The sequence below is a fragment of the Fukomys damarensis genome, unplaced genomic scaffold (genome assembly GCF_012274545.1).
Source record: "Fukomys damarensis isolate Sample0158 unplaced genomic scaffold, DMR_v1.0_HiC HiC_scaffold_32, whole genome shotgun sequence".
Taxonomy (NCBI): domain Eukaryota; kingdom Metazoa; phylum Chordata; class Mammalia; order Rodentia; family Bathyergidae; genus Fukomys; species Fukomys damarensis.
The window spans coordinates 21,052,295-21,072,939 of NW_022900944.1; the positions used below are offsets into that span (position 1 = coordinate 21,052,295).

At 39.9% G+C, this 20,645-nt stretch overlaps 1 protein-coding gene across 1 annotated transcript in view; it reads right to left on the minus strand.

The window, feature by feature from the left end:
- Fras1 (Fraser extracellular matrix complex subunit 1) overlaps positions 1-20,645 on the minus strand; it is a 406,016-nt gene that overhangs the window by 75,616 nt on the left and 309,755 nt on the right. Inside the window, exons 39-47 of the mRNA XM_010628378.1 lie at positions 13,829-13,977; positions 13,494-13,656; positions 11,899-12,034; positions 7,966-8,156; positions 6,828-6,981; positions 5,440-5,703; positions 3,167-3,355; positions 1,608-1,727; positions 1,154-1,330 (exon numbers count right to left, since the gene is read on the minus strand). Coding sequence (XP_010626680.1) covers positions 1,154-1,330; positions 1,608-1,727; positions 3,167-3,355; positions 5,440-5,703; positions 6,828-6,981; positions 7,966-8,156; positions 11,899-12,034; positions 13,494-13,656; positions 13,829-13,977 — 1,543 coding nt within the window. The remainder of the gene's footprint in view (positions 1-1,153; positions 1,331-1,607; positions 1,728-3,166; positions 3,356-5,439; positions 5,704-6,827; positions 6,982-7,965; positions 8,157-11,898; positions 12,035-13,493; positions 13,657-13,828; positions 13,978-20,645) is intronic.

Here is a 20,645-nt window from a genome sequence, read left to right on the forward strand (position 1 = left end):
ACATTCATTTGGCCACCAAATTCTATAGGTTTTCCCCTGGAATTCTTTTCTTCCTTCCTTCAACAAACAAATTATCTGCTGACTACTTACTAGGTGACCTCCCTTTCCACCTCACCCTAACACTTTTTTGTTCTCCAGATCACCCTGCTGGACACTTCCCAGTGAATTTTACTTCCATGCTCTAAATTCAGCAGTGACTCCCTACTGCCAATCAGATTAAATAGAGATTACTTATCCCGGCTGGGAGGACCCTCCATAAAATCTCAGTGTACTCACAACTCTGTCGCCTAATATTTTAGGACATGTGCTTCAGCTCAACTGGCTCACTCATCATTTTTCGAGAGCACCCCCATGCCACTCCATTTCTGGAAAGAGTACCAATTCTGCCCCCAAACTCTGTATCTTCCCAGGGTGTTCCTAAATACTACCTGTGTGTTCCTCCTTAATGTAGAGTCACCCATTTTGGAACTACATCCCCAGGTTTGTACATTCCTTACACACCTACCAGTCTGCCTGAGCTATGCTTATCTGCAGAGTCTCCTTACCTCACCCCGTGGAGAACTCTGGGGGGCAAAGACTGTGTCTTGTTCATCTTTGTTTGCTGAGCAGCAGCTAAACTACACCTTGCTCAGTACACACGTTCACTCATTATTTACTGAACTGAAGTTTGTGTGTGCGTCAGAGATTGAATAGATGGTCATGAGCATGCTAAGCATGTGCTGCACCACCAAGCTCCATCCTGGCTCCTGAATTGAAATTTTAAGCACAGATCACTGCATTTTGCCATGTGCTCAGGGAAGAATAGAACACGGTGCGGTATTTATTCTAAAGGAATTCACTGTCTACACAAATCTTATACAAAAATTGTGGGGATTTGAGGAGGGATGTGTGCTGAGGATCAAACCCAGGGTATGTTAAACATTCACTCTACCACTGAGCTATGCTCCCAATCCCAAACTATAAACTTTCATTTGCTGTCACCAAAAAATTACTGAACACCTACTATAGGCTAAGTATAACACAGTGCAGAATACTACAGTGAAAATTAGTGAGGCAGACCATAAATACCAACTAAGGCAGATCTGAGGTATACACTAGAACCAACACTTGTTAAGTTCCATTTTTTGGTTGGATAAAGAGATGACAGACATACCTGGAGATGCCGTGTACTCCAGGTGGCCCAGCTGGGGCTGCCCGGTGACTCGGTAGACCAGCTCTGCAGGCTCACTATCCTGGTCTGTGGCTGACAGCTGCAGCGTGGTGATTTTCTTCACTGAGTTCTCATCAAGGACCAGCCCTTTATTGGTGGTGATGACTGGGGATTTGACTTCTGAAATTATCAAAAATACTGACTTGAAATGGAATCTTTTCAGCCTCCTTTGTTCAGTCCTAGCCTAGGTACCCAATAGTGAGGTCATAGCAATGCTCAGGTCTGTCCCTCAGAGAATTCCACCAAAGGACCAGAGCTGTGTGACAGAGAGGATACGATTTTCAAGTTCCACACACCTAGGTAAAGGGGGGTGTCTCAAGCTCCAATGTGAGCACAGTGTAAACTATAAATTCATAAGTGATCAAGTGTTTTCTTTAGATGCCTAGCACCTGCTTACCCAAAACACCAATGGAAAAAGACTGGTCCATCAACCTGTTGCCTTCAACATCAACTACATCAAATTTAAAAGCAAAGTTCCCGCCAGGTTCTCCTGTTCCGTGACTATATTCTACATGTCCTATAAAAAGGAAAAACAAAACAAAACAAAAACAAGATTTGCCATTAGTGCTTTATGTTTTTATTCCTGAAGTAAGAAGTGGGACCTCAACTGCTCTTCACGCCAATGAATCGATTTACAATTTATACCTTCCTCACTTTGATGCCAGCTTGACATTTTAATCTAAAGCTTTTGTGTACTCCCTTTCCTCCCTCACCATCAATTCTCCCATACCCAAAGACTTCCTCATAACAAATTCTTTCCAAGTGACATTTCTGAGGGTTGAGGCAAGCCACCGTGCAAGATCTAGCTGAGCATCTAAGGAGGTCCCACGGGTAACTCATCAGTGCCACCACCCAGTGTACAATGTGCTCTGATTACACTTGCAGCCACGGCGGGGCCCTACTGTACACGTGTATCACAAGGTAAGTGAACGCAGACCACAGTCCACCTTGTCCCACAACTCTTCACCCCTACTGCCCAATACATGGAATGAGGCAAGCCACACCCAGCAGACAAATAAAGAGGCAAGCACGCAAATAAACTCCGCACAGAGGTGAAAAGGACCCAAAGGGAGAACTACAATACAATCTATTTTTGCTATCCTGAAACATCATGTATATGTACCCATCAACGCAAATATAACCAAACCCCTAGGAAGAGGTGCCTGGTCTCATTTTTCACAAGGAGACATAGAGTCACGGGGTCATTAAGGAATTACTATGCCTTTGCTTATTCTACCCATTTCATCGAAGATCACACAAATCCAGTGAGAATTTAGCTGCTGTCAGTGTTTCATGTTAGTACCTGGGCAGGACCCTTGTGTCTGCTCCTTGCATGCATATTTCCACTTCTAAAAGGAATTGCACATCACCACGTGATGTTGTACTATTTTTTTCCTCCGCGTATGTAACTTTCCCCCCTTTCTACCCGAATGCACTGTACAGTAACTCCATAGCATTTAACATTTATAGCTTTGCATTACATCAGCATTTCCTGAAGGAGGGATGAGCCATGCAGTGTCCCCCAGGCAGCTCAGATTTATGCCCTTCCATTTTGCTTAGTTCATTAACTTGTGCTCTTTGGGGAGCTGAAAAGAGAGATAAATTGCTCACCTAAGGAAGGTATAATTTTCACCTTAATCCATCCAAACTCAATTCATTTTTTTTTCATTCATGTATTTTCTAGCACTGTAGCAAGTCAAAATGACTGTTCTCTCTGTAAATAGCCTTAAATCTCATCAACACTATGTTAAGACATGGTCACACTTTTGTTAAGAAAGATAGTTTTCCTTTTTAAAAAAAATGACAACAAAAATGATGGACAGAGGAAAAGGAAGAAGCTATATTTAAAACAAAGAGTGCCTGGTTTACTGCCTAGGCTACCAGGCATTGAAGACCCACTTCACTTCTGCAAGGCAGTGCTCACAGAGGCTTGGGGAGGAGGAAGAACTGGCTGACCTTGGCTGATGTCGGCCTGGGTGAAGCCTCGGATGGGGCCACGAACAGAGATTTGTTCTAGGTTGTCACGTGTCACCATTTGCAGGCGCCCTGCACCAGGATCTTCCTTCATGATGTACACAACCTGACGGTCATCTGGGCCAGTGTCTGTCACCCTCAAGTGCTGCTCTGTGATGCGTGCTGCAGACCCTGGAAAAGAACAGAAAGGGAGGTCATTCCCCATCATTTCCTTCAAAAGGCATGTCAAATGATTTTGGGGGATAGGAAGCTAAATTATCCTTGGGCTTAGATACGTGCCCTTCTCAGTCTCCAGCTCAATAAATTCTAATTTCTCTGAGAGAAACAGTCCCTCAGGTTTAGATCTGAGCCCTTTTCCTGTCATCCATATTTATTCTCTATGCTTGTTCTACTCACTGGCCTATCAGTATCTGGACCTATGGAATCATTTTGAGTTCTATGATGTAAATAACATTTAGATCCACAGTGAAATCTTCTTGCATTTATTTACTGTTTTAAGAATTACCAAACCAAAAAAGCACTTTACATAAACTCAAAAATCTATCTCGTTGTCATCTCAGATGGAACACTCAAAAATCCATGTTTTTGAATACAGGATAAGCTGTCTTAGCAGAGTGACCTGCTGTTCGGACGCTGGGGATACAGGCAGGGTACTCCCTACCAGAAACACCCTTCTCAGGGCCAAGACTTTTGCTCTTCTATCAAGTAATTTTCTCATATTAAAAATAGTAAATTCCACTAAAGTAAATCCTGGTCACAACTATGTCTGGCATCCTGGTGTTTGGAATGGCCCTGAACATCTCTGCATGTTCTTGCTGGATAATACCAAGAAAACCTGGCCCTGCCCACTCTACCCAGGCCATCTCTCAGTGAAAAGACTAGAGGGCTGAGGTAGCGTCTTTCTCAATGACAAAGATCTGACTTGCTGCTTGCTATAATATGGAAGGTTCCCCATCTGTAATGAGCCCTTGGCATCACTCTCACGGGACTTGAGGGGCAAAAAGGGCCAATGCAAACCTGTTAATGACCATAGTGTCTGCTGTGACATAACAAAGAACTTTGTTTTTGAAGGAAGAATCTTGTTTTGCCTACCAGCACCCATGAAATACTAAGAGGCTGGTGTGTTAACGACTAAGTAGGGTAAAATCAAATCCTATTCCTAATAGATGAGACCTTGGGAATCTGCAGACTTTCAAATAATATATCATATATGGGCTGGGGATTTAGCTCAGCAGTTCAGTGGCCTGCCTTGCAAGCACAAGGACCCGAGTTCAATTCCTCGTACCAAAAAAAAAAATTATATTATATATATTTCAAGACAAAACAGATAGAAAACTAAGAATAAACAAACAATAGCTTCCTAGGGAGATACAAAAGGTCCATGTGGTAGTCAGGGTGAAGGGTCAACTTGACTGGCTTTGGTGTGGGGGAGTGGTGGAATATAGTTCTGGGCATATCTAGGTGAGCCATGGAAATGTAACCTTGGGGTCTGCGTCTGGTCCCTGCCTTTTCCTCTCTACTACTGTCCCCCTACTCTGCCTCCTGGCTGCCATGAACTAAGCAGCTCTGATGCACCATGTCCACCATGTTTCTTTCTGCCTTGGAGCCAGCTGATCAAAGACTGAATCTGCTCAAAACATGAGCCAAATTAAACCTCTCCTCCTTTAAGTTGTGGGGGTGTACGTGACCCAGCAATGAGGAACCTGACTAATCAATTCCCTCTATCAATCCAAGTCTAAGACTAATTCTTGCTACTTGTCCTTGAATGTTGCTGAAACATGGCAAAATTGTGAAAGGTGCTAGAATAGCTTACTGAATGATTATTTATATATTTTAAAGCATAATGGCCACCAAATTGCCCTTTCATGCTTTTTTTCTTTTTAATAAGGATCTTGAAAATTCGACTATATCTCTTTTGTTATTTGTATCCACGGTGTGGGCTAAATAGAAGCAACACTACAGGAAACCTGGGCCTAAGAGTAGTTGAAAAATTAAGATTTTTAAGGACCCTGAAAAATACTATGAACTCTTCACAAAACTTTTTTTCCCCAAACCCACAGGCAAGGGGATCTGGTTGAAAGAATTTCAAAGGCTCATCATTTGTCACACATAGTTCTTAGTATCCCTGAAACAGTTCTCCAAAACTCCAGCCTCCCCAAGTGTTGAAGAGCTAGTTTAAAGGAAGTACCCTCCACTAGTAAAAGAAGGGTTACAAAGGGAAGAACCTAGGCCATCCTCCTCCACTCCTGTGATACCTGCTGAGAGCTGCAGGCCTTGGTTTATTGCCAAGCGGGGGGAGTTACTTCTGGGCAGTTCTATGTAGATCTCCATCCTCCCTGTGTCCACATGGAGGCCATCAGTAAGTGAGAATTGAAAGTCATCCACTGCCACACCAGAGTCCCCAGGCATGTATCCAACCAGTCCAGCCAGGACATCCTGGTAGGTGAAGGAGGAGCCCTGGGCTAAAACTGTCCCATTCTCCAGAGGATCAGAAGCAGTAAGTCTCCTGAGTAGATAACCTGAGGGAGAAAGTAAAGAAAAGCAAAGAAACAATGGCAGCCTGTATATGGCACCAAAACATTGGTTTTCCAAGTAGTCCAAGTCTGTGTACAAGGTGAAGTATCTCAGAGGCTCTTGGTGTGGACAACTTACCATTTTGTAAGTACAGGTGCTGCCCTGTGGTCTCAACTATAAATAAGACAAAGTCCTCCTTTCCTGGTTAAACATCTCTTAAGGAGACACAGATGGATCAAGCAATACAGTGGCTTCCCAATCACCATCTCTCTCCATGAACTGAAACTCACTTCATTACCCAAACCTTATTTTTTGCTTCAGCAAAGTGCAAATAGCACACTTCACTCACTGCCTTTCTCTTACGGCATGTGGAGTAGGAGGTGAGAAAATATTTTAAATTTCTTTTAAATTCAGAAAGATACTAGGCATCTTTATATTGAAAGCTATTGTTCTATTTTCAAGGGTCATGTACCTCAATGGGACAGTTAAAGTGCTTCATTAAATAAAGTGAAAGCAAAAGAAGGCAAGTTAAAAAGTTAAAAATGTAATGGCCAGTAGCCTCTCCTGTTAACCCTCCATCAACAGCAGCAATTTCATCTTGGAAACCTCATTACAGTGGACTGAAAGACACCACTCGGGCTCCTGCACCCGAACGGATGCCTGAGGTGGCACTTAGAAAGAAGTGGGGGGGAGATCCTGACAGCAGTTTCTGTATCTGATGTAAAGCAGAAAAAAATTCTCTCTTTGTAAAAGGAACAAGCTCCTAGAGACATCTCACATGCGAGCACACACAAGAGGGCCTCGGATTGTCAATTAGGATGTCTATTCTGAGAAGAAGATATGCAAGTACTGCAGCCTGTTTCACTTGAGGTTACAAAGGAAAGCAAGAAAACAGCTAAAATTAAATTTCAGAGACACCAATTACCTAGGATTCAGGCTTTTTAAACAACCAGTATCTACGGTGGCCCCAAACAATATCACCTAGCTGTGAATGTGATTATACTTTGATGTGAAGAATGCACTAGATATGGGAAAGGCAAAGGAATAACCGATTGAAATCTATGTGCTCATTCTAATAACCCACCAGGCACCCCAATTAAGAAGATCTGCACAGCAGTTTGCATCCTACCGTGGTCAGGCTTTTTTGTCAATACGAAAACCAGCTCATTATCTGGGGTGTCCAGGTCTCGTAGGCGCAGGGAAGAACTGCTTATTGCCACAGCTGAGCTCAGCTTCACTCCAAGGGGCTGCAAGGTCATCCTGGGAGGCTCATCGTTCTTCCTCTGAGTAAAACATAAAGCATCTAGTTGCATGCAGACAGTGGTTAAGAAAGAACATGCACATATCCAGAGAAGGCATCATTCCTGCAGCAACTTTCACTATCAAGGTAGCACTGAGTATGTTACTATCTTTCTAATGAAAATAATTATCTTGAAAAGGGAAACAAGAGAAAGTCCCACAAAATGTCCCTTTGAAAAGAAGCAAATGGGCATTCTACAAAAATCTTCTAAGATATCTTCCATAAGTACAATGAGCACATTTTCTAGACTAAAACATATGGGTATATGATTTGACAAAATACAAGTATATTGGGGGATTAAAGGACACACTATATGATCTCAGAATTGTGCCAGAAAATCCTAAATATATTCCAGTACCAGTAGGACACTATATTGAAAAGTTTCTAAAGCTGTCTCCTAGTCTCCCTACTACCACTGTGCCTTAAGATTGCTGAAGATTCTATATATTTTGTTTTCCGAAGGCAGAGAATATTCCATTCTGAGGTTTATTTTATCTCTTATTCCCTGGGGTAGGAGAGTAAGACTGTGTAGTTGCTCAAATAAAAATAGGATCAAGGGTCATCTTTCTTTGATGTTATGATTAAATGAATAAATGCATTAAAATATAAGAAAAAGGCAAGTATGTAGGTAGATCCACACAATAATTTCAGAGAAAACACAAGCATATGTTAGTTTTCATCTAAATGTGGCAATGAGAAGGCTCCTCTGACTCTCCCAAACTGTTTTTACACAGAACAAATACATTTTACTCTGAAATGAAAATTCAGATTTCCAACTCAGACCTCCCCCAAATGCCAACCTTAATTCCATAAGTTTTCTGAATGTCAGGGTTATATTTTAAGGTTGATCTTTAAAATTGAAGGTCAAATCCAATCTCCTTTGCTTTTGAGTCCATGGAAAGAAAGCTCTCTAATGGTGAGATGTTAAGTAGTCAAAGGCTCAACATTTCCATCTTCCAGTGTTTACCTCAATGGTGATATTGATGGTGTAAATATCCGAATGACTGGTTCCATCACTCACATAGAAACTAAAAATATCATGGGTTGGCTCGATGCTTTCATGAACACTCTGAAAGTAGTAAATGTAGTTTTCTAGGACATCTTGAATAGGGAATGATGCCTCCGGGTCGCCGGTAGCTCCAGGACCAAAACGATCACCTGCATGAACATGGAGAGGACGTATACTTGGATACATCAATTTCACCCTATTAGGCTGAACTAGAAAACAAGGCGTTACTGTTAACATGAGATAAAAATATACTTGAAGACAAAGCTAGGAGAAGGCAGAGGGACCAGGAACTGGAAGACTTGGAGTGAGATGCACTTTTACCAAGACTCATCTATAAGAGGATCTGCCTGTCCTATGCCTCCACAGGTGATGGAGTGAGATGACACACAAGAAAGGACCCACAGTGTTTTTTTTAATCACACATATCACAGAATCAATGGTTGTTTTGCTAGGAATCTTTTATAGCATACATTTTGGAATAAGTCACAATGCAATATTCAAAATTCTACCTCAAACTCTAGCCAGTTTCAAAAATCATTGTGTCCAGCAGCACTGCAACAACTCTTTCTCTTCGTATCTTTTTATGAGAAACCTCTCCTCCAGCCTGTTTGCATCTGACCCCCTTGCCAGAGCCTGGCTCCCGGACAGAGCACTCAGGGACACGACACTCAGTAGGGCTCAGGCACTGAGATGCTTGGTCCCACTCTGAGCTCATGCGCTGCCATGATTTGCACAAGTGTCCCCTACAGGTCCACGTGGTTAAAGGCTGGTCCCCAGCCCGTGCTACGTCTGTGGTAGTGAAACTCGTAAGGGGTAGAGCCTGGAGGAAGGTCTCCTGGTCACTAATGACGTGCGCTAGAAGAGGACAATGGGACCGCAGCCCTTTCCTTCCTCTCTTTTGCATGCTGGACGTGAGGTGGGCAGTTCTGCTTCACCACCCATTCTCCAAGACAATGTGCGGTCTCCCACATGTCCAAAAGCAAGGGGCCGACTGACTAGGGTAGGGACCTTCAAGACCACAAGACAAAATAAATTCGTTTTCATTCATTCTCATTCATAGTCATATCCCCTCTCCCTCTACGTCTCTCCTGTGTTGCACAGTAACAAAGCTGACTGCTGTAGGTGCCATTCAGGTACTGAGGTGCCTAGGGACCATTCAGAGCTCCACGGAAAGTGCAGGCTCCACTGTGCTCTGCTCATCCCATCCCAGATATTGTAAAAGACCAAGAGGAAGGGTAAGCAGGATCTAAATGATGGATGTCTTGTCTTTTACTTGATTCTAACCTGAGTTCTTCTAAATGACTGATTTTAAATTGTTACCAAAATTTTCTTCTTGAGGGGGGAGGAAAAGAAAACCTTTTGTCTTTAAATATTTCCTGGATATGTATTAAGAAAAAATATAGCTGGCAGATGTGAAAGCATCAAAGCTTTTTAGCCCCTTCTCCGTGATCCTTTGTAAATATCAGATCATAAATAAGAAGGCTATTAACTTTCTGAATTACAGACAATGCCATAGTTGGTGGCATCCAAACAGAAAGACTAGGAATGGAAAATTATTTTGTTTTTAACAATGTGGTCAAAAGAAACTCAAGACAATTATTTTCCTTCAATGACATGATTTTTTCTTTACTGCTTGTATTGATTCCTCTGGACATCAGAAGCAGAGAAAGGTGTAAGTGGCCAGTGACCCAATATCTCAAAGACATACAATTAGTTCAGAGTTTCCAGAAAGAACTGTTAAAATACTTCCAGTTTGTACTTTCTCCTTCCATTGATCACTGTAAATAGACAAAAATAGCCTAAGTAGAATAAATGGTATACACAGGTATAATAATGCCTTTTAAAAAAATCATTGGAGAAATAGCTATTCAACATGTAAATCTGTCACCAAACCTGTCAGCACCAATCTTTCCAGGTTTCAGAACTGTAATTTCCCCTTCTTGAGGTAAATCTTATTCACTCAGCCTCCTTAAGCAGAATCTACTACAGACAAATGGAGCAGTTCTTGTTGCTTGCTGGGTGTTGTCCTGGCACCTGCCCCACACTGCCCCGGAGCCCAGGGATACCCTTGGAGGTGGTCGAGGCAGGGCACGGCCCCTTCGTGCCATTCCTAAATGAATTCAGATCCACAGCATTTACAGTAGTCACTCTTGTTTGTCTATATTTATTAGTAAAAAGTAAAAGCTGCTTCATCTAGCAGTTTTAAAGATTTTTCTCCCATCAGGTAGCTGGTTCTGAATCCAGGTGGCTGGTTTCAGACACATGCAAATGGCCCAGATCCAAGCAAAGAGAGAAGGGCTTCTCTCGTGGACCAAAGGCAGCAGAGTCTTTAGCTGAAGGAGCCTGGGACAATTCTTTGGCTTTCCTGCATGCCTTTTCTCCTTTACAGGTTCATGTCCACATGACTGCAGAGTAGCCATTCTAAGTAGGCTTCCTCGAGTGCTGCCCAGGATATTATCTTCACAAGCCCCAAAGGGGATCTGCATGCACATTAATATCTGAGAGCTACTTTTTAGAGCAGCTGAGGTTTGCCAGAATTCTGACTTCTGGGCCAGTGAGATCCTCCCCTCCCTGGTGGACCCGTGCTCTTTCGAGTGTTCCAGGTACTCGGAAAGCTGTGTTACAAAGACTTGATAAGAATGAAACCACCTGAGAGAAGAAAAGGCTGTGGGACCAATATCCCTTCACAATTTCCCACCTTCCTCAAACTCAACTCTGAAAAAAAAAAATGCCACTTTCCCTCTCTCCAAGGTGACTCCTACTAACCCTTCAGGGTCCAGCACAAATACCACATTCTCAGACTTTGCTGCTCTCCCAGGCAAAACTGCTGGGTTCTACGTACAGTCTCAATGCTTTGCTTTTTTTTCCCTTCCTGGTATTTGTTATTTATTATAATTTATCAATCTTCATATCTGTCTCCTACTCAAGGCCAGTTCTGTGTTCTTTATCTTTACATCCATCATATTCAGCACAGACAATTGTTGAAACAAACCTAATTCAGTCATAAGCAAATCTGAGCACACACATTGAAAGGCAAATAGGGAAAAGACTCAAGACTTTTGACAGGAAAACATGACTGTGCTGGATGATCTTCTGGTCAATAGGCTCAAAGCCCAGGCCCCATTCTGGCCTCTGACTCCAGTGGTCAATGGCCTATCCTTGGGAACTGTTAGTTTCACACCAAGCAGAGACAAGTGCTGGCTCTCAGGAATCTCACTGCCCAGAGATGTCTTGGCTGCACTCACGGCAATCTCAGGGGGCCGGTGGACAGTTCACGCCTTCTCACCTCTCCTCTGTGACAGGGAGGATGTATGCAGGGCAAATGGAAGAGAGGAGGGATGCTACAGAGGGCGTCGTACAGAGACAGCATGCATTTCAATTCCTGTCAGATCCATAACAGTGCTGATGCACATGCTAGAGTTCAGCAAAATCATAGCTGCCTCACAACAAAAGGACAGAAATTTTAACTTCCTTGACCCTCAATTCTGAATGTAATTCGTAAGTCTTACTACCCCATTTCAAGCACATCAAATCCCTTTCCCTTGTTTTATTTCTTCTATAACATTTATTTACCGCCTAATGTCTTACCTAGTTTTCTTGTTTTTCAGGTCTTTTGTTTTCATCCACTATAATCTAAAGCACCATGAAGACAGGGGATATTGTCTGTTTTATTTATGGTTGTGCTCTTGGCGTTTAAAAAGTGCAGGGTCCATAGAAATGCTCAGTATATATTTGTTCAGTGAACAGAGCCTTCCTTTCTGCCATTTCAATGAGACAGTTTGATTTTTCTTTAATTCTGCATCTCTAGGTTTAACTGGAATACAAGATCTCCCTGCACTTCCCTTTCTTTCCAGATCCTGAACCATTCTCCAGCAAAGCTACCACTGTTACCTGTTCCTGTGTTTTCAATGCAGCCATATTTGGGCAGAGCACTTAGCTTAATGACAGCATCTTCCTGGAGGTTGTCATGATCATCAGTAGCAAAGAAATGGTGAAATGAAAGTGGAGCTCGCCCTCCCTCATCAACCTAAGGAAGAAGAGAAAGTATAGTCCTTGGGCGGTTGCACATAACTGCAATAAAAAAGGACTGAATTGCAAAGCGCTGCCAGTCCTGTGTCTTGGAGAAGGCAGATGTTCTGCAGACAAGATGAGGGCTATACATGCTGCCCATACTACACAGTCTTCCAGCACCTCTCAGAGACACACTCAGACATGATGACTCCCACACCTCTGTGTCATTCCATGATGGATCTGCTTATAAAGCAGCTACGGCCCATTCCAATCACCCATCTGGGTGCAGCTGTATGAAGGATGCTGCCTTCTGGCAGCATCCACATTCAGAAGTCCACTGCTACAGAATGGTGAGTCCAGTCGTCTCTCAGACCTAGTGAAGGTGACTTACACGCATTCACACCTAGCATTAAAGTCCCACTTATTCCTTTGTATATTTATGTGTGTGGGTGGGAAGGGCTTACCAGATCTGAAAGCGAATGCTTATCTTATTGTCAAAGAAGAAAATAAATCAGTGTAAGTAAAAGCAGTCACTCAAACTCACTTTCTTCCTTTAGGCCCTGTTTTATATGCTAACTCTGCAACCTGAGCCTGGAGCTTTTCGCTGACCAGTTGAAAATGGTTGAGTCATTTCACTCTGAACAACTCTTGGCTCACTGCAGGAAGACCTATAAATTACAAAGCAGGACTCTGGGAGTGGGGATGATTTTTCCAAGATATGGAAATGGAAACACAGCGGGTAGCTGAGAACCTTTTAGAAACAATTCAGTTGAATTTTCAGTTGCTTGGCCTAACCAGAAAACCTCTTGAGGTTCAGCATTAAGATATGTACATAAAGTGGAAAGAGGAAAATGAATTAAGGTTTACAGAATCCCTACCACACACCAAGAACTGTGACTGGGTGCATAAGAGAAATGCTATGGGTCATTGGAAAAATCATTTGATAGCAGGAACATAAATATTTTCCAGATAAGCAACTGAGGCTAAGATTAAGTTTTTGCTTCAAGGTCACTCAGCCAATAACAGAACTGGTGCTTGAACTCATGTCTGTGTAATTTCAGTGATGAAGATACATTATATTGCTGCCTCTCCCAAGGATCTATTAATATTGTTATGGTGATAAACAGCAACTTGACTTGGGACTGCTGTCCATGTTTTAGCTGCTATCAGCATTAGAGTGTGAATTCCTCAAAGATATATTCTACTTCTATTTTTATACTAATAATATTCAACATCTATATTCAATATCTAGCATGTTTGTTGTCTAATGTGGATATCATGATAGGACCTGTATAAAATTATTTTCATCTTCTTTGAAGCCTCACAATTAAAAAACATGCAGTTTGACACCATTGCCTAGGTATTTTCGGGGGAAGAATTTGACTGTCAATTTAGACAATAATTCATTTATTTATATCACTAAAGACTCTAGCTCTTTCTAGCATTCACTCTTTATTGATCCAAGAGCTGTTTACCGTGATAAGGTCAGCAAAAGCGATGACTGGAGGTGGATTCTCAACTGGAGTGATCATGACGGTAAATATCTGATTGTCCAGATGGTTATGGTCCATGTCAGAGACAGAGAAACGGAAGCTGTCAGTAACCAGATGACCGCCTGTCTCAAACCCAGCTGAATATCTACAAAGGCCAAAAGAATGAGCCACACAGTCAAGCCAGGTAAGATGATTCTTGTATAAAATTGAAGCTGTGAGAAATAAATATATTCTTTGAAGGAGTTACACATCCAGTTGCTTAAATATCTTACTACAGTTTTGAAAATTCTGGCAAATAATACAAAGTGGCTCTGTACCTAATGTTCTTGTTGTTGATGTCCTCCATCGTGAAATTGGCAAGCTCAGAAAGCTCTTCCACCTCAGATCCCGATGCTCTTAAGAGAGCACCATACATGGGCAGAGAACTCAAGCGAATCCAGATTTCTGGGTCAGGGGAAGAATCATCCTAATCAAGAAAAGATGAGTCAGGGCATGAATGCACATGTGCAGGGATAAACACTCCCAGTAGTTAAACATCTATAAGCATCTCCGTCTCTGCTAAAGGTAGAAGTCTCTTTCCCTGTGTCATACAGCAATAGCATTTCCAAGTCCATGAAAACCCCAGAATTGATTCCTCCCAAAATGCCTCTTGGATAATGTCTTCTTCCAAGAGTAGCTCAGAGTAACAGTGGAGAAACATATTTGGTAGGCAGCAGAAAACAGAGAGGTCCCTATGGATATCATAGGAGCCATACAAAGTTTTTTCTGTTTGTTAGGTTTTGTTTTGCAAAATACACACACACTTTTCTTTATTGATGTAAAAGGTTTAAAGCATACTAAATTGTGAATAAGTACACTGAGGAAAGATCCCAAGATTTTTTTTTTTTTTTTTTGGTACTGGGAATCGAACTCAGGTCCTTACACTTGTGAGGCAGTAGGTGGAACCACTGAGCTAAATCCCTGGCCCAAAGATCCCAGGTTTTCATAAACGCTTTATTTATCTAACTTTATAGGGCCGGAGGATTTAGCTCAGTGGTTCCACCGCCTGCCTCAGAAATGCAAGGACCTGAGTTGGATACCCTGTACCCTCCCCCCAAAAAAAGAATCTGCAATTTGCTGTTTAACTTTATAACTCCCTCCCTCCCTTCCTCCCTCCCTCCCCTTCTTCCCTCCCTCTCCCTCTCCCTCCCTCTCTCCCTCTCCCTCTCTCTCTTTTGAGCTTCCAGTTGAGAGGTTATAGAGTTCTAGACTCTATAACCTTCTAACCTGCACACCATTCACTCATAGGAGTCCTATAAACATTGCCACTCATGCTAATTAGTTTCCCTTACTCAAACAGCTTCGGTCAAGGCAAAGTTTTGTTTTTATTGCAGCATCTAATGAAGAACAAAATACAGTGAGCTACAAGTCATCATCTATTTATAAACACAAATGCAGGCTTTCTCTGAAGTTTCTAAAGATGGTCTACTTTTAGAAACAGGTAAAATTCCTATAACATATAATACATTGCACAACGATAAAATTCTGGGATACAAAAAGAATAAAAGTTCTTTAGCTTAGCCCATGACTTATTTTAAGTGATATTCAACATGATAAAATTTTGGATTAACTAAGGAGGATGTCCTGTAGATTTCATTCATTCAGGACTTGGATCTATGAATGCTCATTCTGCAAGATTCCTAATCCTAACAAAGGCCATTTTCCTCTCTGCATCGCTTCTTGAGAAATAAAACTGACTTTTTACAATTTACATGGAAAATAACTGAATATCTTAATGAACAACTTCCTCATTCTACAAGGGTATTTTTGGAAAGCTCTAGGAGGCAGGCAACATCTTGGAAAGTTTTCTTGGGTCATTTATCTTTTAGAGCAGCCTTCTGTGAAAATGGGGGAACTCTATACTTTATCACAGCAACAGTAAAAATAAATGTAGCACAGTCAGTTTTAACTTTCAAATGCCAATTTTCATATCTATGCTGTACTTTTAGGTGAGGGATGAGATCAGACCTCTGGTGGGCCAGGGACTGAAGGTTTCAGTCCACTGTCATTTCTATCCCCAGGGGGACCTTCTCAGTTAGCTGTTCAGAGTCTCAATGCAAGATCATAGCATTTTCTCATATCCCTTGCACTGGCAAGAAAGCAAACTAAAATTTATTGAAGCTGCAAAACTTCAGAATAGTCCCCCTACATTTATACTCTTTTTAAAGTTTCTTTATTTCTCCACATGGGTTATCAAACACAATATGTAGGCTTTGAAAAGATGACTTCCTAATATTACTTAGTTCCCTCTGATTGAGAATTTTTAAATCCACCTGAGGACTTTACGGCATTGACTTCTGAGATGATGATAAACTACTAGGACTGAGCTCCTGGCTTGTGATTAGAATGAATAGCTTCTAAATTCTACACTGGAAAATTTGGCAAAGGAATGTTTATTTCATGTCAGGCATATCTTATTATATTTCAATTCTCAAATGACTGCTGGGTTTGAAAACGAAGGAGATCAGTTAGATTTTTGCCCTTCAAAATAGCCTGTTATAAATTTTAAAAAACTGCTATTTTAGGATATCCACGATATACTGCAGGTACACCAAAACAAATAGGAATACAGACCTTGTTCTTAGTAACTTCCCTGATCAAAGACCTTTGAATTCCATTTTAGATTAACTCCTGTTTTCATTTTCTTTTTACTATTTACACACCCATAAAACATCATTCAACAGGAGGACTACAACTCGATAACAACTTGCATTTACCTATGTGCTCCTCTTTTATCTCATCCTTAGGACTTTTATCACCCTGAAACTTGTTTCACATTCCTGTGGACTTCCTCTTATCATCTTATACATGACTACAAAGTGTACTTTCAGAATTTGACTCAGCTCTTGTGAGATTTTTCTTTTTGTTCAGTGTTAGACTGCTAATATCCATCCATGCTGCTGTGTGTAACAGCTAATTCATCTGTTGTGAGGCCAATACTCTACTGAGTACATGAACCACATCATCAGTTATCCTGCTGATGAGTATTTGGTTTGTGCAAGTGTTTTTGCTACTGCAAATGGTACCACAGTGAAAATCCTTGCACGCGTCCACTGGTGTCAGGGATAGGAATTTAGGGTGGGAGGGAAGGTAAATGACTGTCCATCCTCATGAGGCAATGATGACTCCCTTCTTATAGGAGCCATTCCAATTTATACTTCAACTAACACGGAACTTCCTATAGATCCATTTCCTTTCTAATACTTGGTATAAAATGGTTTACTGTCTTAATATGTTTATTCTGATCATTAATAAAGGAGAATATCCTTCCAATATTTATTGATGCTATAGGTTCCTTGTCTATGAAATTCTTATTCAGATCTCTTGCTTTTGTTTCTATTGGATGATCTATTTGTTCTTAATGTGCAGATCTTTACATTTTCTTCGTTGTTTTTGATTAAATGTGTTGCAAATATCATGTATCAATTTTTAACTTGCCTGTGTTTTGCCTTTATGGTATGGTTTGATGACTATAAATTTAATTTGAATAAGGTCACAATTTTCAAGACTTTGTTAGCACTCTTTAGTTTTACTTTAAGAAACTCTTCCCTTTCCCAATATCACAAAAACAACCACCTATATTCCATAAAGAATTATAAAAGTTTACTTATGACATTTATGTATATGATCTACCTGGAATTAATGTATTGTAGGTGTGAGGTGTGCTCAAATTCCATTTTTTTTTTGCTATATAAATATCACTCTGTGCAGCTCCATGTTATAAGTAGTTTTTGCTTTCACTGATCTTGCTTACTTCTGTTTTATAGGAATCTATGCTGTCCACTTCTTGACTTTCTAATATACTTCTTCGCCACACTATTTTACCTACTGTAGGTTTATAGTAAATCTTGACATATGATAGAGTCTTCTGGCCCTCCTAACATTCTTTTTCAGAATTTTGGCTCTCTGTTCTTCTTATGTTTCAGAATTAGCTTATCCATGGTGTTTTTTATTGATTTTTGAATTGAAAGAATATGTGTGGGAATTTTTATAATAATGTTCTTCACAAATATGGCATTTCTCTTCATTTATTAAGTGCTTTCTAAATATCTGTCAGTGAAGTGCTATAATTTTCTCTGTGGAAGCACTGCCTGGTTTTTTAAAGGTTCAACCCAAAGAACATGACGCTATTTTAACATGACTTTAAATAGTCTCTCATCTTTTTAGTTATATTTTACTGGTAATTTTTTTCTTAGGTATAGCAATGCTATTGATGTTTATTGACCTCATATCTGTTCTCTTTCTATATTCTCCTTTTATTTCTAATGCTTGTCAAGATAGTTTTTTATTTTATTTTTCATGTAGTCAGTCTTGGCATCCATCTTATCTGGAAGTTGCAATGTTTTGTTAATATTTATTCCTAAATATGTGATATGTAAATTATTATAAATGTTATAAGACTTTGAATTATTTTCTTTTTGGAAGGGGCACAGAAATGTTATTAGCTTTTTAAGATTAATCTTATATTCCTCATTACAGATGAGAAAGCTGAGGTCTAGAGTATTTAAGCAACTTCCCCAGGGTCACTATACTAGTAAGGAGTGAGCTTAAATTAACATCTGTTCTTCACAAATATGGCATTTCTCTTCATTTATTAAGTGCTTTCTAAATATCTGTCAGTGAAGTGCTATAATTTTCTCTGTGGAAGCACTGCCTGGTTTTTTAAAGGTTCAACCCAAAGAACATGACGCTATTTTAACATGACTTTAAATAGTCTCTCATCTTTTTAGTTATATTTTACTGGTAATTTTTTTCTTAGGTATAGCAATGCTATTGATGTTTATTGACCTCATATCTGTTCTCTTTCTATATTCTCCTTTTATTTCTAATGCTTGTCAAGATAGTTTTTTATTTTATTTTTCATGTAGTCAGTCTTGGCATCCATCTTATCTGGAAGTTGCAATGTTTTGTTAATATTTATTCCTAAATATGTGATATGTAAATTATTATAAATGTTATAAGACTTTGAATTATTTTCTTTTTGGAAGGGGCACAGAAATGTTATTAGCTTTTTAAGATTAATCTTATATTCCTCATTACAGATGAGAAAGCTGAGGTCTAGAGTATTTAAGCAACTTCCCCAGGGTCACTATACTAGTAAGGAGTGAGCTTAAATTAACATCTGTCAGCACAGTTTGTAATAGCTAAATCTTGGAAACAGCCTATTTGCCCATCCGTTGGAAACTGGATAAAGAAGTTGTGGTTTTTCTATAAAATGGAATATTACTCAGCCATAAAGAGCGAGAGAATAGATTCATTCATAGGAAAATGGATACATATTGAAGATATACTCCTAAGTGAAATAAATAAATCACACATGTGTAAATACCAAATAGTTTCCCTGGTGTGAATATTCTGCAACAATGCATAAGATTCTAATAAGATTACTGACATTTAGAAATTTGAAGAAAGGGGCTAAAGTTGTAGGGAAGGTGTGATACGTAGGGGAAGAACAAAAAGGGAAAAGAAAAAAAAATGTGAGAGAATGAAAAGATGAAAATAAAGTGTTTGTAGATGGGGAGGGGAGGAGCGGGTGAAGGGAGGGCAGAGGTAAGGGGAAAAATGAGAATCAAGACTTGCCATGTAGAGGTACATGATCCCAACAATGAATGTAACTGTACTGTATCCCTAAAATGTACCAATAAACTCAATAAAATTAAAAAAAAAATTAACATCTGTCAGTTTAAACCCCAGAACCCAAGCTATCCCTCCCCTACTTATTTGCAGTACACAGCAAAGTGCATCTATTAAACAAGTGCTAATAGGCAAATCACTCCAATTCCCATTTCAGCCTTTTGTTCCATCCAACATTATAGCATTCTCTTTTGATTATCAATACTCTAAGAATACACTCACCTATTCATGTTTCCTTATAGTCTACCCATTTATGACTAGCATTTCAGATGACTTTCCTAAGTACTTCAGTTTTCACTAAAAACATACCAGCATTTTTGAAAAAAGTTTTCATGACAGACACTTAAGTACAAAATTCTTCTGCAACCCTCAGAGAAAATTCATATATAACCTAGATAACTCTTTAAAGATATATGCCATGCTTTTGGCAGGCTAGAATAGCTTTTTTGGAGTCTTTCTGCTCTGGTGGATAAATTCACATTCAATCATTCTTTGAAGATACATGTTCAGTTGCCAGTGGGCTTACAGTTTGATGTGCACCTTCTAAAACACAGTTAATGGACAGGAGCTGTTCCTCAAGGTATATTTTGGTCTGTTAAATTTTTCAAACCTTGGTGATCTATTAATCAAATCTGAACTCATACATTTTTATGAATTCATGGGTTTTACAGGATTCAAAAGACTATAACATATGGTAAAAATTGCCTATTGACTAAAACAAACAAACAAAAAAGCTATTTTGAAATTATTGTAATCCCACAGAAAGAATGAAGGTTGAATGCAATTTCCTATCATGTAAGAAAAGACAATTTAAGGGGAAGATCTGTGGAAATGCAATGTTTTGTTATGATACTGTTCAGTACTAGATTTTAGAACAAGATTCATCAGCCCCTAAAAGAGTTACTTAAAACTATATGATGTTAAGATGGAAAGAAAGAAATCCACCTTTCACTGAAAAAGAAAAAATTCAATTCATTACTAAGAATGCTTGTAATCCAGGTAATTATTTTTCCTTTCATGGGCTCATAAAAACTATTAATTATCATGTTTACATAGAGTATATATCTATCTATAAGGTAAATAAATGCAATATAAAATTAATTATCCTCATTATTCTTAGCTCCAGAGGCAGAATCACAAAAAGGAGGTAAATTGAATTACCAGAATAAGTAACAAGTTAGGACCAGATTGGGAGGAAACTCCCAGGGCCCTTGATTTTCCCCTCGATCCTCTAACTATGCAGCTTCCCTTGGGACCGGAAATGGAGGCGGAACAATGACCTTGCCTACAGTTTTCTGCAGAGAGGCACTGCCTTGAATGGACTTTGGTGAAAAGCAGGCTTCTCCCTGAGGGAGCCAGGAAATATCACTTATTAATCCTTGGCCAGGTAAATTCTTCTAAAATGTTCTTTTCCTAAAATCCTCATTATAAAAATAATGGATGGCACTTAGACTATGGAAC